A 12,545-nucleotide genomic window follows, 5' to 3' on the forward strand; every position below is an offset into this window, starting at 1 on the left:
TAAGAATCAGTGAGATGAAAAGATAAGACAGAACATTTACTGAGGTGAATCTGCTGATACATGCATGAAAAAATCGAGTTTGTTGCGCTACAAAATGTTACGGAGGACATTGTGAAATTCATTTAAATGAATGCATGCTTTTAAATATCTTTTTACAAATAACAAGCCTAAAAAGTGTGGTAGGCATTTGTATTTTGCTCCCCGGTGTCAGAACTTTTAAACCCATATTTTGCAGCAGTCTGTATCATCTTTACTGTTAACAACTTGGACCAGTTTACTTTTACAATTGGGTTTATAAGAATGTAGTTTTTAAAATAGTTAAAGTTCAGCTGTATGGGATAGAGAGCATTCATAAACATTAAACCTAAATATGTTTTCAATCAATTTTAGGTCTGGACTTTGACTGGGCCAGATCATTTTATTAGTTTTGCTAATTATTACTTGAGCAAAACTGATAAGATATGCTGTAACAAATTGTGGATTGTGGTAAGTTAGAATAGAGCAGACTATTCTGATTAAATTAGTCTGCTCTATTTTAGCAGACTAAAATAGAGCAGACTACTTTAGTCTACTCTATTTTAGTCTGGTAAATTACTCTGCTCTATTTTAAATAGACGTTTAGAAGTTTATTTTAAATAGATGTTCAAAATACGTCTATTTTAAACGTATGGAATTATTTTTCAGGTCTTTATTTGAAAACTGCTTAAAAAGAACATCATTTCCTTCCACTTCGCTTTGAGTTGGTTTAGCATAAATTTCCATATCAGTTTGTGGTTCCAAGATGGCAAAATTAGAAATATTTCAATGGGTATGAATACTTTTGCAAGAGACTTTATCTGATTTAGTTTTTCTTTGGAACCTCCTGGTTTCTTCAGGATCCTGGACTTCCGGAGGGTTCCGCCGGTGGCCGGCAGGCGAGTCAACGTGAGCGGAGAAGTCCTCCACGTTGCCCACAACGAAGACCTGCGGGCCGTGTTCTTCACCTCACCAGGTCAGCCGGGGTCAGGAAGTGCTGACTGGATCTGGGTGCTGCAGATCTATATTAACGGAAAAGAAAACAAAAGCTGTCTTTATAAGCCTCTTTTAACACTCAGATGTTTCACCACGTAGAGTGTGATTGTGATGTAACATAACAAACATGGCGGATTCAAATTTTTTAGCAATAAGAATAAAAGTAAATTTGCTTAATGGAAACGCGCTACTTTTGAAATAACGTTTTTAATATAAAGTTTTTGCGTTAGGATGAGGTGGTTGTTCAGCTGCATCAAAATTAGTTTGTTTGGCAAAACTTCAACTGAACCACATTTTTCACATCAAATGAGTCACATGATCAACAGCAGGATGTTACTACTGGAGGAAACAGCGAAGAAGACAACAGGAATGATGACGCTGCGGCGTTTGTTTTTTTAATGACTCATCATGTGGACAAACTTATTCACATGTGACTTTGACTCTGTTTCTTATTTAACAGAAACACCGCAATTGTGAAATTGTGTTCTGTCAACATTAGCATTAGTTCACATTTGTAATGGAAACGCAGCTACAGTTCAGCCCATTACTTTCAAATGGACGAAGCTGAACACAGAGGGAGTTCTGGGTGAAAACATGTCAGCTTCAGTGTTTAGATCAAACCATTTACATGTCTTAGAATGGCCTAGTTAAAGTCTGGACCTATGTTGAAACATGATGAGTCTTGAAATTTGACATTTAAAGATTCTCTTTATCCAATTTGACTGAGCATGAAACAAATGCTTACAATATTTTTTTTTTTTTTAGTTATTTAAAAGAATTTTTAAAAAATGCTTATAAATTATATTTGTGCACTGGTTTGCATTTGTCTGGCACATAAAAAAATCAGTGGGTGTGAATATTTTTAAGACACTGTTCATGAAGATGGTAAAATATTTACTGTCTCAAGTATCAAACTCTTTTCTTTAAATGCAGCTTTTGGCTGAAGTCTGGGTTTTTCATGGATTGAACCATAAAGCAAGTAAAAATATTATAATACTCAGTTTAACACAGTAAACACTTTGGCTCAGCAGGATTCATGTTGCTGATCTCTGGTGACTTTCACTGGTTTTGCTTCTCCAACAGCAAACAACACGTGTTTCTTCGCCAAGTGCCTGTATGTGTGTAAGACGGAGTACGCTGTGTGTGGGGGCCCTGACCTGCTGGAGGGCTCCCTGTCCGCCTACCTGCCGGGCCTCACCGTGGCTCCTCGCCTCTCCATCCCGAATCCATGGAAACGCTCCTACACCTTCTCCGGACGAGAGGAGTAAGAATCCAGCTGCAGCTGCTCCCAGTTCTGACTGGACGTCATAACATTTAGAAACAGAACATTTAGCAGCACATTAATATTAACACATTAAATGTTAATATTAATGACATTTTAACATGATAGAAGACTTTCCAATGGCGTACTACGGCCAATACACAAAGGAAAAAAAGGAGTTAATTTCCCCCAAAAAGCTGTTTCTAGAAATTTTCTAGAAAAAATGAGAATGTTTCTGAGTTTGAAAAGTCGAAGATTTTCTAGAAAATAAAATTCAGAAATGTCCATGTTTTATGCACAGATTCTTCTCCTGTCTGCATTTCTTTGCAGGTGGGAGGTAAATCCTTTCTACTGTGATTCCGTTAAACAGGCGTATCCTTATAACTCTGGCAACAGGTTGCTCAACATCATAGACATGTCCATCTTTGACTTCCTGATAGGTGAGTCATCAGTGCATCAACTGTTTCTGTTTTTTCTCTAGTTTTTAATTGAATACGTCCCCGTTTTTCTTTTTTAAATCAGGTAACATGGACAGACACCATTATGAGATTTTTACCAAGTTTGGAGATGAAGGATTACTTCTGCACTTGGACAACGCCAGAGGGTGAGGATCGAGTTCAGAACCGGGCCCAGACCGTTTTGGTCCTAACTTTGATTTGAAGGAAACATTTTCTTACTTACCAAGTTGCTTCCAGACACAGTGTGTGACGATCAGCAGTCTCATAGTTGTCAAATTTTAAGGCGTTGAATTATGAAACTAAATTTTCTTTAAGTCACTTTTCATTTTTTTCAGTATTTTTATAACTGAAGGTAACGTAGTTACTTGATTGTGCTATAAAATGGAACTATATGGAAAGTCTTCTATCATATGACTTAATACTGATCTTTTAATAATTCTTCCCTGAACAAAAATGAATTAAATCATAATTTGAGATCCATGAATATTTTATTCTAATTGCACAAACACAATCCGGAACATTTCTACTGCGTTTTGCTTAGCAGGGGAGTCCAGTTAGTTAATATTCACAAAAAAAGAATATATAGACTGGTCAGTATGACCAGATAAATAGATATATTTATGTCAATATAATCTCACTCAGGGCACTACTCACACAAGAACTGCTTTGTTGGATCTTTTAAATGCTAAATAAACATATTTTTATGTATATAATATGTAGAAAGCGTCAGATTAAAATCTAGAAGGGTGTGCTACAGTGGCACAGAGGTTAAACACAACGTGGCCGTCGTAGGTTCGAATCCCGGCTTGGTGACATTTGCCACATGTTTTCCCTCTCTCTCATGATCCTCTTTCCTGTCCTAGCACTTTCAAATAAAGAGCCAGAATACCCTAAAATATATAGAAGAAGACTGTTATTGATAAATGTAAACGCAAATCAGAAGTTTTGAGATTAATATTCTTAATGAGAAGTCAAGCAGTAATTGGGCTCCCCCTGGTGGCCTGGGGGTCCTAAGCAGCAGCTAAGTTTGCTTCTGCCTCAGGCCGGCTCTGAGCGTTGCTCTGTGGTTCCATGTTGTTCCCAGGTTTGGGAAGCATTCCCATGATGAGATGTCCATCCTGGCTCCACTGTCTCAGTGCTGCATGTGAGTTCTGCAGATCAGACGAGCAAAACGTTCCTGTTGACTTTGATGAACCCAAACCTCATGGATCTTTTCTCCTCTTCTTTTTAGGATAAAGCGTTCCACGCTGCTGAGGCTCCAGCTCCTGGCCCGACCACGCTTCAGACTCAGTGATGTCATGAGAGAGTCTCTGGACGGGGATCCTTTAAGACCAGTGCTGACCGAGCCCCACCTGTTGGCGCTGGACCGCAGGCTGCAGAAGGTCCTGCGGGTGGTGCAGCGCTGCGTCCGGCGGCTCGGCCAGGACCAGGTCATCACTAAGGACTTCACAAAACCCTCAGAGACTCCTCAGAGAGCAACGCAGAGGGAAGACAACAGGTAGCTGAGGACTGAGCTGCTTTTGGTCAACAGAAGCTGCCTGGGAGACTTTAGTGATGACCTGCAGTCACCATGGAAACCGAGGAAGATCAGACTGGAGTTGAAGGAACAAGATGCCAGGAGATCCTTAAAGAGAACTCGGACAATGAATGAGCCACTACATGACCCAGCAAAGTTTGAAACTTTTCATCATTTAAATTAAACTAAACTAAAACCGCTGTCATACACACACACACACGCACACACACACCATCATAAGCAACAGATATACTGAATCCTCATCATACTGGCGCCTCTGGAAAAGATGAGTGAAAAGCCTTAAAATGCAGTAGACCTGTTTTTTCTTGCAGTAGCAGTTTACAGCGACACATTTTGAAAATTTTACCTTTAATATTAATCCATTTATTCTTGTGGAAAACAAAGATATAACAAAGATTCATATTTTGACAAATTATGAATTTTTAACTGAATCCTCAAACCAATTCCGTAAAAAACAAGAAAAGAAGCTAAATCTGTTTTTAAAAATTTTGTTAGCCTAATAGCATAATAGGTCTTAGGCAATTATGCTATTAGGTTAACGATTTGTTTTCCTTAGTTGCTCTAAACACTTTTAATTAGTAATTCATGACTTCCTGTTTTCCATGGAGCTACTTGGCTACAATAAGTGGTCTAAACTTGGACACACAGTTTGGGGTTCATTAAAAAATCTTAAACAACTAGAAACTTAGTTTGTGTCTGAACAAGAACACGTGTTCATCATGAGGCTGTGCACAGCGAGCCAACACTTCCTGAAAGGTCACAGAGAACCTGAGGTCACCAGGCCTCCATAAGAGCAATAAGATGCCATATCCATGGCAACCAGGTGTCATAATTCAATTCTTTCTCCACTTATTATGTGCACTGAAATTAAAGGTTTGAATTTTCATTATTTTTTTAGTGTGAGTTTATGCTACTGTAATAAAATCTGTGTTGAGGTTTTTCCCACACTTCAGCCAGCGGTTTTGGTTCTGGGGGAGAGAGAAGTCATGCACTGGATATGTTGTTGGTCAAGTTTGGGACCGTGGAAACGACAGATGTTTTTAAATTCTAAAATAAAATTATTTTTAAATAAAGACACATGTTCCTGAGACGATTTCTTCCCCTAAAATAACAGAAGTGTGAGATAGGGAGGGGAACTGTGAGTGGGAGAAAAGGCAATTTAGCAGACGTTTGAATTCACTCCACCCTGTTTTCCAGACTTGTAATCCTGTTTCATCAGCAACTAAATGCCTTTTATGACATCTGAGGCAGGCCGGAGCAGAGGAAGAAAGAAAGAAAGAAATCGACACGCATGCTCTGCAGGACCAATGAAAATGAGGAACTCATTTTATTAGGCTTCTTGTTTCTTCATCTTTTCCTCAAACATGCGGCAAGGTGTGGATGTTGAACCATGTCAAACAAACTCTAAAATCACAGACTTTGCTTTAACATGACACTTTTTCTTCATGGTGTAAGCAGACCTGTCTGAAATGAAGAATTCCCAATGACCAAATGGAAAAAGAGTAAAATAGGACTGAAGTGATGTTTAAACTTTCTGGTTATCATGCAGCAGAGGACTGATATAGAACAAGTATTCAGGAGTTACACAAGATAAATGTCTCCCTCTGCTGTTCAGATGTGATGCAGCATTTCATAGGCATCAGAACCTGCTACAGTAGGCAGAGGTAGAGATGAGGCAGTGTTAAATGTTTATGGGATTTTTGCTGTTTTGGTTTTTTATAAGACAAAATGCTTACAATGTAGATTTCATTTAATGATCTACATTAAATGAGATCAGTGATTTTCCATACTGATCTCAATTAATGAACAGCTGCAAATGTCCATAATATGATTTAGAATCAGAATTGAATTGCCAAGATTGTCTTATAGCAAAGAAACACAATGGCATCACACTGTGGTCAACATGTGAACACAGAGGGAAACTGAGGTCAGGTGTCCGTTTTATTCACTGGTATTGCATCACCACTGCTGCTCTTTACTGATCTAACCCCAACTTTAAACACACACGATTGACAACAGCAAAGAAAATGGGTTGTGAATTATCAACAGGTCCTATCTAAACATAGGAAACATGCTAGCATTAGCAAAGCTACAGCAAACTGCTCCACTTTAAAATATCAGCAGGACAAAGATGTGAATAAAGTAGAGTCAAAAAATTTATAGTCATTTTAACTGCATTTTTTATGTCTGCCTTAAGACTTTATAGTTGGTGGTCAGGTACTATTAATAATGTCTTCTAATAACACATTATTAGAAGACAATTTTAAAATATGACAAGTCATATTTTAAAATTCCCTGTCAACTTTTAGTTAAAAACACAGCAGGATGACGACCATAACGTCCTGACTACCAGGCTTAGCAAGTTATCTGGAGGAAACCCAGGAGAAGTGAGTCCCAGTGTGAAAGAGAAACTGCAATGAAGGTCTAGAACACTCAGTAAGGTACAAAAACAAATTAATAAAATAATGAAGCCAGAAACAAAGGTGAATGACTTTTTACCTTTTTTATTGCTTAAACTGCCATCTGGAACAATCTATACCAAAAGGATAAACATCTTTGCACATACAGGAGGTCAAACTAAATACAGGTTAGAATAGAAAAAGAATGGTCCTCTGACGGGCCGCAGCTCCTCGTGCTGCACACCAATCAAGCTCTCTGAAGGTCGGGCTAGAAGTGACGGACGACTACTGTAAGCCCAGGTTAGGTAAGCTAAGGCAAACCGGGACGATTGCAGTGTGGCTGAAAACGGTTCCAACTAAAACCTCCGATGCAGCTATTTACATGAAAACAATGAAGGTGACTCCCTCCGCCCTGACGGAGGATAAACACGACGTGTCATCAGTGGACACAAACCCAGGAATGACCCGGGGGCCAGCTGGGACGACAGATGACCAGTTTAAGTTCAAACCTTCCTCTCACCGAGTTGAACACTCCGCAATCAGTACCAAAAAAATAAAAAAAAAAGCTTAACAAATAAAAAGTTAAAAATCAGACATCTCAACGAGAAGCGCATACGACTGCTCTAAATGAAGCAAAGAACAGAGACACTGCGGGTTCAGAGGTCAGCTCCGATAAGAGAGCGAAGCGGGAATGAGGAGTCAGATCAACATCATCTCACTTGGTAGAGATCTTACAAAAACATCATATGCTATCTAAATAGTGGTGAAGCAGTTAAGCCAAAGGGATAACAAACGAAATATCTGACAAACTTCCTGCTTCTGCAACAAGCTTTTCTTTTTTTTTTCTCCTTTCTTTAAATGCGCCCTTCCGTTCACACCGGGTCACTGGATGGTTTAAAGCGTCCTGCCAGGTAAGAGCAGAGAACAGGTCAGGCTCCCCCTGCAGGCGATAAGAGGCGATGGCAGCAGTGAGTCTACTCGCTCTGCCCGCAGCTTCAGCAGCCAAATACTTCACTTTCCTTCAAAACGTGCTCCCGTTGCTGCTGAAAAATTTTTCCCATGACGTTTTACACAATACGAGTTACATACTGTTGATGTCAGTCGACGAGAAGAATCATTTATTTATTTAGTACTTTGTGGCACCAAACACCTAAAATAGAATTTATGGAAAAATAAGTGTTTACAAAAGACAGTTAAACATATTTCACTCCAAACCATAAGATTTATCATTTTCTCAATGATAATAATAGAACTATCTGGACTATACTATAATAACATTTTGATTATAAACAATAGCAGAAGAGCGACCAAATTATTTGGTATTTTTTTAAAGAAACTGAATACTGAAACTCGCGTAATACTCCTTTGCCTTCTATTCTTGTAGATTTTTTTTCTTCTTCTCCTTCGAGTATTCAAGGCAGTTCTTGTGTGGTTGTTCAGTCGATTAGGAGGACTCTAGCCATTTCCTGTTGGAGCTCCAGGGAACATTTCGGCAGCTATGCATGTCTGCGCTGTGACAATAATCAACATTTGGCACTAGCCTGGTAGCTGCACAATAAAAACCCTTTAAGTTGTACAAACTCTTCCAAACTAAGCAAAAACAGACGCATCACTGCCAACGTCATCCCCATCAAAAAGGTAACAAAACAAAACAATAAAAAACTGAATGGAGTCTCAGATCACAGCTGATTCCCGAAAAGAAAGGATTAAAAACAAGCAGAAAGACAGTTGGGTGCGGTCATATTTCTGCCTTGCTCCTGTGTACCTGGAGGGAAGAATCAGCCTTCGCCTCATCTGAAAATAAAACAGTAAATGCGCCTTGAAAGCTCTGATTGTCTCATCAGTCTGAGACCCTAAAGTCTTTCAGATCTCCTGCTTTAAATTGAAATCTAAAAAGAAAAAGTGTAACCAGCAAATATATATAGATATATATATATTTATATATATATGAAAGATAAGTAACATGTGGTGTAACTGTGTCTACAAGGTAGCGTACAGCAGCTGGTACAAGCGCTGGTGAGTGGCTGAAAGTCACCACAGCGTGACACGTGGAGACGGCAAAAAACCATTTGAGTAAAACAAAGAGAGAACTCAAAAGCCAAAAAATAAAATAAGTGAGAGCAAAGTAACAACAAAAAGCAAATTGCATTTGTGGACCCTGGGTCTGAAAGAAGAGAAGGTGAGGAGGAGGGGAAGGAGGAGGAGGAAGAGGAGAGGGGGGCAGAAAAAGAAGATGGGGAACGGCGCTCCTCCCTCAGACAGACAGCGACACGAAGCTGTTGTACTGCTGGATGTTGCGTTTCAGAATGTCTGAGCAGGGGCCCAGGACGCGCTCAAAACGGGGCCGGTCCAGCTTCACGCACTTCAGGGGACCGCGGGCGACCACTGTGGCAGCACGAGGGCGGTTCATCAGCAGAGCGATCTCACCTGGAGGCAGAGAGAGACGACTACTGTAAGGAAGCTAAACACAAACCTTAAACATTTGTGTTAAATCATTTAGCCTATATCATTTTAATCAGCTCTTATCTTAGTGGTGTCCAGTCCTACATCTATTCAGTAGTGTTAGAGCTGCACAGACAGCAGCTGAAACATCATTCATTTAATGTCAAGTCATTCAAAACACTAACAAGTGAAACTACACGAGTCACAGGAACAGCAAAGAAAATGGATTATGAGCACAATTATCAACAAGTTCTATCTAAACTCAGACGAAACATGCTGGCATTAACCTAGCATGCTGAATTATCAACAAGTTCTTTGTAAACACAGAGGAAGCTTGCTAGCAGTAGCCTAGCTCTCCAGCCAACTGCTCCACATTAAAACACCAGCAGCAGGGCAAAGATTGGCGTTTCTAGAATCCAAAAAAAAAAAAAGCTGCTTTAAAATAAAATTGGACAATGCAGCTTCTGGTAAACGACCACAATACTAATGGAGACTGCATAAGTTGTCAAACACACAGCAGTGTGAGAAAATGTCCATGGACATCCCTACTGTCCGCTGCTAAAAGCAGAAATCCTGGAGTCGTGTTTGTTCGATTCTCACCAAAGTAGTCAGACGGTCCTAATCTTCCTACTTCAACAAATTCTTCATTCTCGGAGCGACGCTGCAAGACAGCTGCTGAACCCTGAAAAAAACATTAAATAAATAATCTCTGATCAGTTTTAGTCTAGTTTGTTCAACAGAACAAAAACAAAAAGCTTTATACAGAGCTTAAGAAAACAGCAAACTACAGAACAAAGTGAAACAGCACTTTTAACACTGATGGGCATATTTAATGGCAATAAAAATATACAATAGTGAACTTGTTGATGTCAAGAGTAAAATGTTTGTTGAAAAACAAAAGCATACCTCTAAAATGATGAAGAACTCATCTCCGGGCTCGCCCTGCACCACGATCTTCTGGCCGTCCTCAAACTGAACGGGCTCTAAGGCGTCGGCCACCGTCAGACGCTCCCATTTATCAAGAGACTCTGAGGATGGAGACGGGAAGAAATATTTGAACTGACAAGATATTTTTAGCTACTCTTTATGTTATTAGGATCTTCACACAGGTAACATGATCTGTTTCTATTTTTAAACTGTTGGAACCGGAGAATCTCACCTAAAATGGACACTTTCCTGAGGAATTCCTCATACATCTTCCTCTTTCTCAAAGTGCTTCCCTACAGAGAAGGTCGAGTTGTATTAGTGTCACTACAAACACATGAAACAACACAGACCAGGTAGTCATGAATACCATGAGTATTCTCCTGTAGCTGTCTCTGTCGATGCCCCACAGCTTCACGTTGGTCTTGGCTCTGACTGTAGCCGCTCTCGGGGTGCCGTAGATGAGTGCCAGCTCTCCGAAGCTGCCTCCCTCTCCGATGCTGGTCACCCACTCGTTGTTCACGTACACCTGAGCAATCGGTCAGACAGGTTTTATCATCTGAAAGACACGGAAATGTTTCTGCCACGTCACGACAACGAGATCGGGAGACACTCACATCCATCTCTCCTTGGTCGATGACGTAGAAGTTGTCTCCTTCATCACCTGAAGGCACAAAAATAAAATGCTTCGTTTCAAAGTGAATTTATGCTATGAATAATTGTCGAGCACACTGGATGTATGTTTCCTTACCTTGCTGAATAACTGTTTCCCCAGCAATGTAGGTCACTGGAAACATGGCATCGAATATGTCACTGGGAAAGAACAGGTTTATGGTTAGCTGGATGTATATTAATGTTAATAAGAACAGCTTATTAAAGGGGCAGTATTATGTGTTTTATAGGCACATAGTGTTACTTTATGGCACTACCAAATAACTGTTACCTTCAGTTGTTATAAAATGCTGTATACATTAAAAATTACTTAAAAATTTTGATTCTGCAATTTAATGCCTTAAAATTACGTCTCTTTAAAATGTCCTGCTTTTCTGAAACTCCACCTTCAGGAAGTCATCACAACATGGCTCCTCTTTTAACCCTTTAACAATGATTTTACCAGCACTGCTCTAAAAAGTATAATGAGCAGTGCTCATTATACTTGAGCTCAGCAGATGTACAGGCCATCAGGGGTTTGCTAATTGCTGCTGGCTAATTTGAAGGAGCCCAGTAGTGGAGTCATGGAGGAGGCTGCTCTGTGAGGAGGAAGTTTGGAAACTGCAGCTCAGAGGAGGAGCTGCTTCTCAAAGGTGGGGATAGATCCAACCAGGCGTTTTACATAACTGAATGGTTGTCATGGAAAATAAAGGATTTCTCAAACATCCATGAAAAGATCAAGGCAACAATCCAGGTATGTTTTTTTTTATGAGGAAATAACATTATAATATGATGTAAAGCTTAAAAATGTCAATTTTAAATGATAATGCCCCTTTAAAAAAAGTAGCTTAAGGCAGGTACCTCCTTTCATTGTCGTCCAGATGTGAGAAGAGCACATTCTTTTCAATGGCTTTAGCCAAAGCAGCCATGGTTTTGTAGTCTTTTGGAATCACCTTCAGTACCAGCAGGAAAACAGATGTTTGAAGCAGATCCACAGCAGCGTTGCATGCATCATGTTCCTGATCGCTGACGTCAGACCGTGCCTACCTTCCTGACGTACGAGGCTGCGTCCTCCTCTGTGTAAACCTCTGCGCTGAAGGCTCCTCTCCGCCGGCGACCCTTCACCACTGGGTTCATGGGTGGAGACACTTCTTCATCGCGCGAGTCTGAACGGGAGCTGCTGGCCTTCTGCTGGTTCTGAATCTGCTTGGCCTCCTCCTGCAGGGCCAAGGGAGAGAGGAAAACGCACTGCGATTAGAAATCTATAGCATGCAGAGACGCCAATTTTTCAGTGTCTAGCGGTTCGACAAGCTATTTTTAATTCAGAAACTAATTTTTTCAATTCAGTCTAGAGATTGTGTTTACATTTTGTGACTGACATGAACAGACAGTGTACACTGAACACTCATTTACTGTACTGTATCAAATTCCATCAGTTTATATTTAAAACAAAAATAGGTTTGTGCATAAAATCCTGCAACTTAAATGACTAGTATTAGGTTCTTTTAGCTGCCTGGTTTTTTCTTAATAAAAATATCAAAGAATTATTCAAAATGCATTACCATGTGAACAAATAGGAAAATAGTAACAGAAAAAACATACAAATTAAACACATTTTCAAATAATTTGAGGATTTTGATTGGATTCACAATTCACAGAACTAACAATTATGATTCTCTATTGACCCTTTTCATGTGATGTAACGCTCTTCAGAATTCTGTCTGCTCAGTCATGACAGACGTCAAAACAGCCAGTGCACTCAATCCCTCCCTTAAAGTCCATCAAAAACAGACATCTGTAGGCCTGTCACGATAACAAATTTTGCTGAGCGATTAATTGTCTAAAAAATTATTACGATAAAC

General features: G+C 39.8%; 2 protein-coding genes across 5 annotated transcripts in view; one reads left to right on the plus strand and one right to left on the minus strand.

Moving 5' to 3' along the window:
- Positions 1 to 5,153, plus strand: part of fam20a (FAM20A golgi associated secretory pathway pseudokinase) — a 27,474-nt gene extending 22,321 nt beyond the window's left edge. For all 3 annotated transcript variants that reach the window (XM_007559018.2, XM_007559028.2, XM_007559010.2), the window contains exons 6-11: positions 876 to 991; positions 2,095 to 2,275; positions 2,603 to 2,712; positions 2,795 to 2,876; positions 3,815 to 3,874; positions 3,962 to 5,153. In XM_007559018.2, coding sequence (XP_007559080.1) covers positions 876 to 991; positions 2,095 to 2,275; positions 2,603 to 2,712; positions 2,795 to 2,876; positions 3,815 to 3,874; positions 3,962 to 4,232 — 820 coding nt within the window. In that variant the 3' untranslated portion in view covers positions 4,233 to 5,153. The remainder of the gene's footprint in view (positions 1 to 875; positions 992 to 2,094; positions 2,276 to 2,602; positions 2,713 to 2,794; positions 2,877 to 3,814; positions 3,875 to 3,961) is intronic.
- A 1,602-nt stretch (positions 5,154 to 6,755) lies between these two features.
- The window catches only part of LOC103142856 (cAMP-dependent protein kinase type I-alpha regulatory subunit), an 11,703-nt gene continuing 5,913 nt past the window's right edge, over positions 6,756 to 12,545 (minus strand). For both annotated transcript variants that reach the window (XM_007559142.2, XM_007559134.2), the window contains exons 3-11: positions 11,731 to 11,901; positions 11,545 to 11,636; positions 10,784 to 10,845; positions 10,650 to 10,696; positions 10,403 to 10,561; positions 10,268 to 10,328; positions 10,015 to 10,136; positions 9,709 to 9,790; positions 6,756 to 9,093 (exon numbers count right to left, since the gene is read on the minus strand). In XM_007559142.2, the coding sequence (XP_007559204.1) occupies positions 8,921 to 9,093; positions 9,709 to 9,790; positions 10,015 to 10,136; positions 10,268 to 10,328; positions 10,403 to 10,561; positions 10,650 to 10,696; positions 10,784 to 10,845; positions 11,545 to 11,636; positions 11,731 to 11,901 (969 nt within the window). In that variant the 3' untranslated portion in view covers positions 6,756 to 8,920. The remainder of the gene's footprint in view (positions 9,094 to 9,708; positions 9,791 to 10,014; positions 10,137 to 10,267; positions 10,329 to 10,402; positions 10,562 to 10,649; positions 10,697 to 10,783; positions 10,846 to 11,544; positions 11,637 to 11,730; positions 11,902 to 12,545) is intronic.

This window comes from Poecilia formosa, unplaced genomic scaffold (genome assembly GCF_000485575.1).
Source record: "Poecilia formosa unplaced genomic scaffold, Poecilia_formosa-5.1.2 Scaffold4, whole genome shotgun sequence".
Lineage (NCBI taxonomy): Eukaryota > Metazoa > Chordata > Actinopteri > Cyprinodontiformes > Poeciliidae > Poecilia > Poecilia formosa.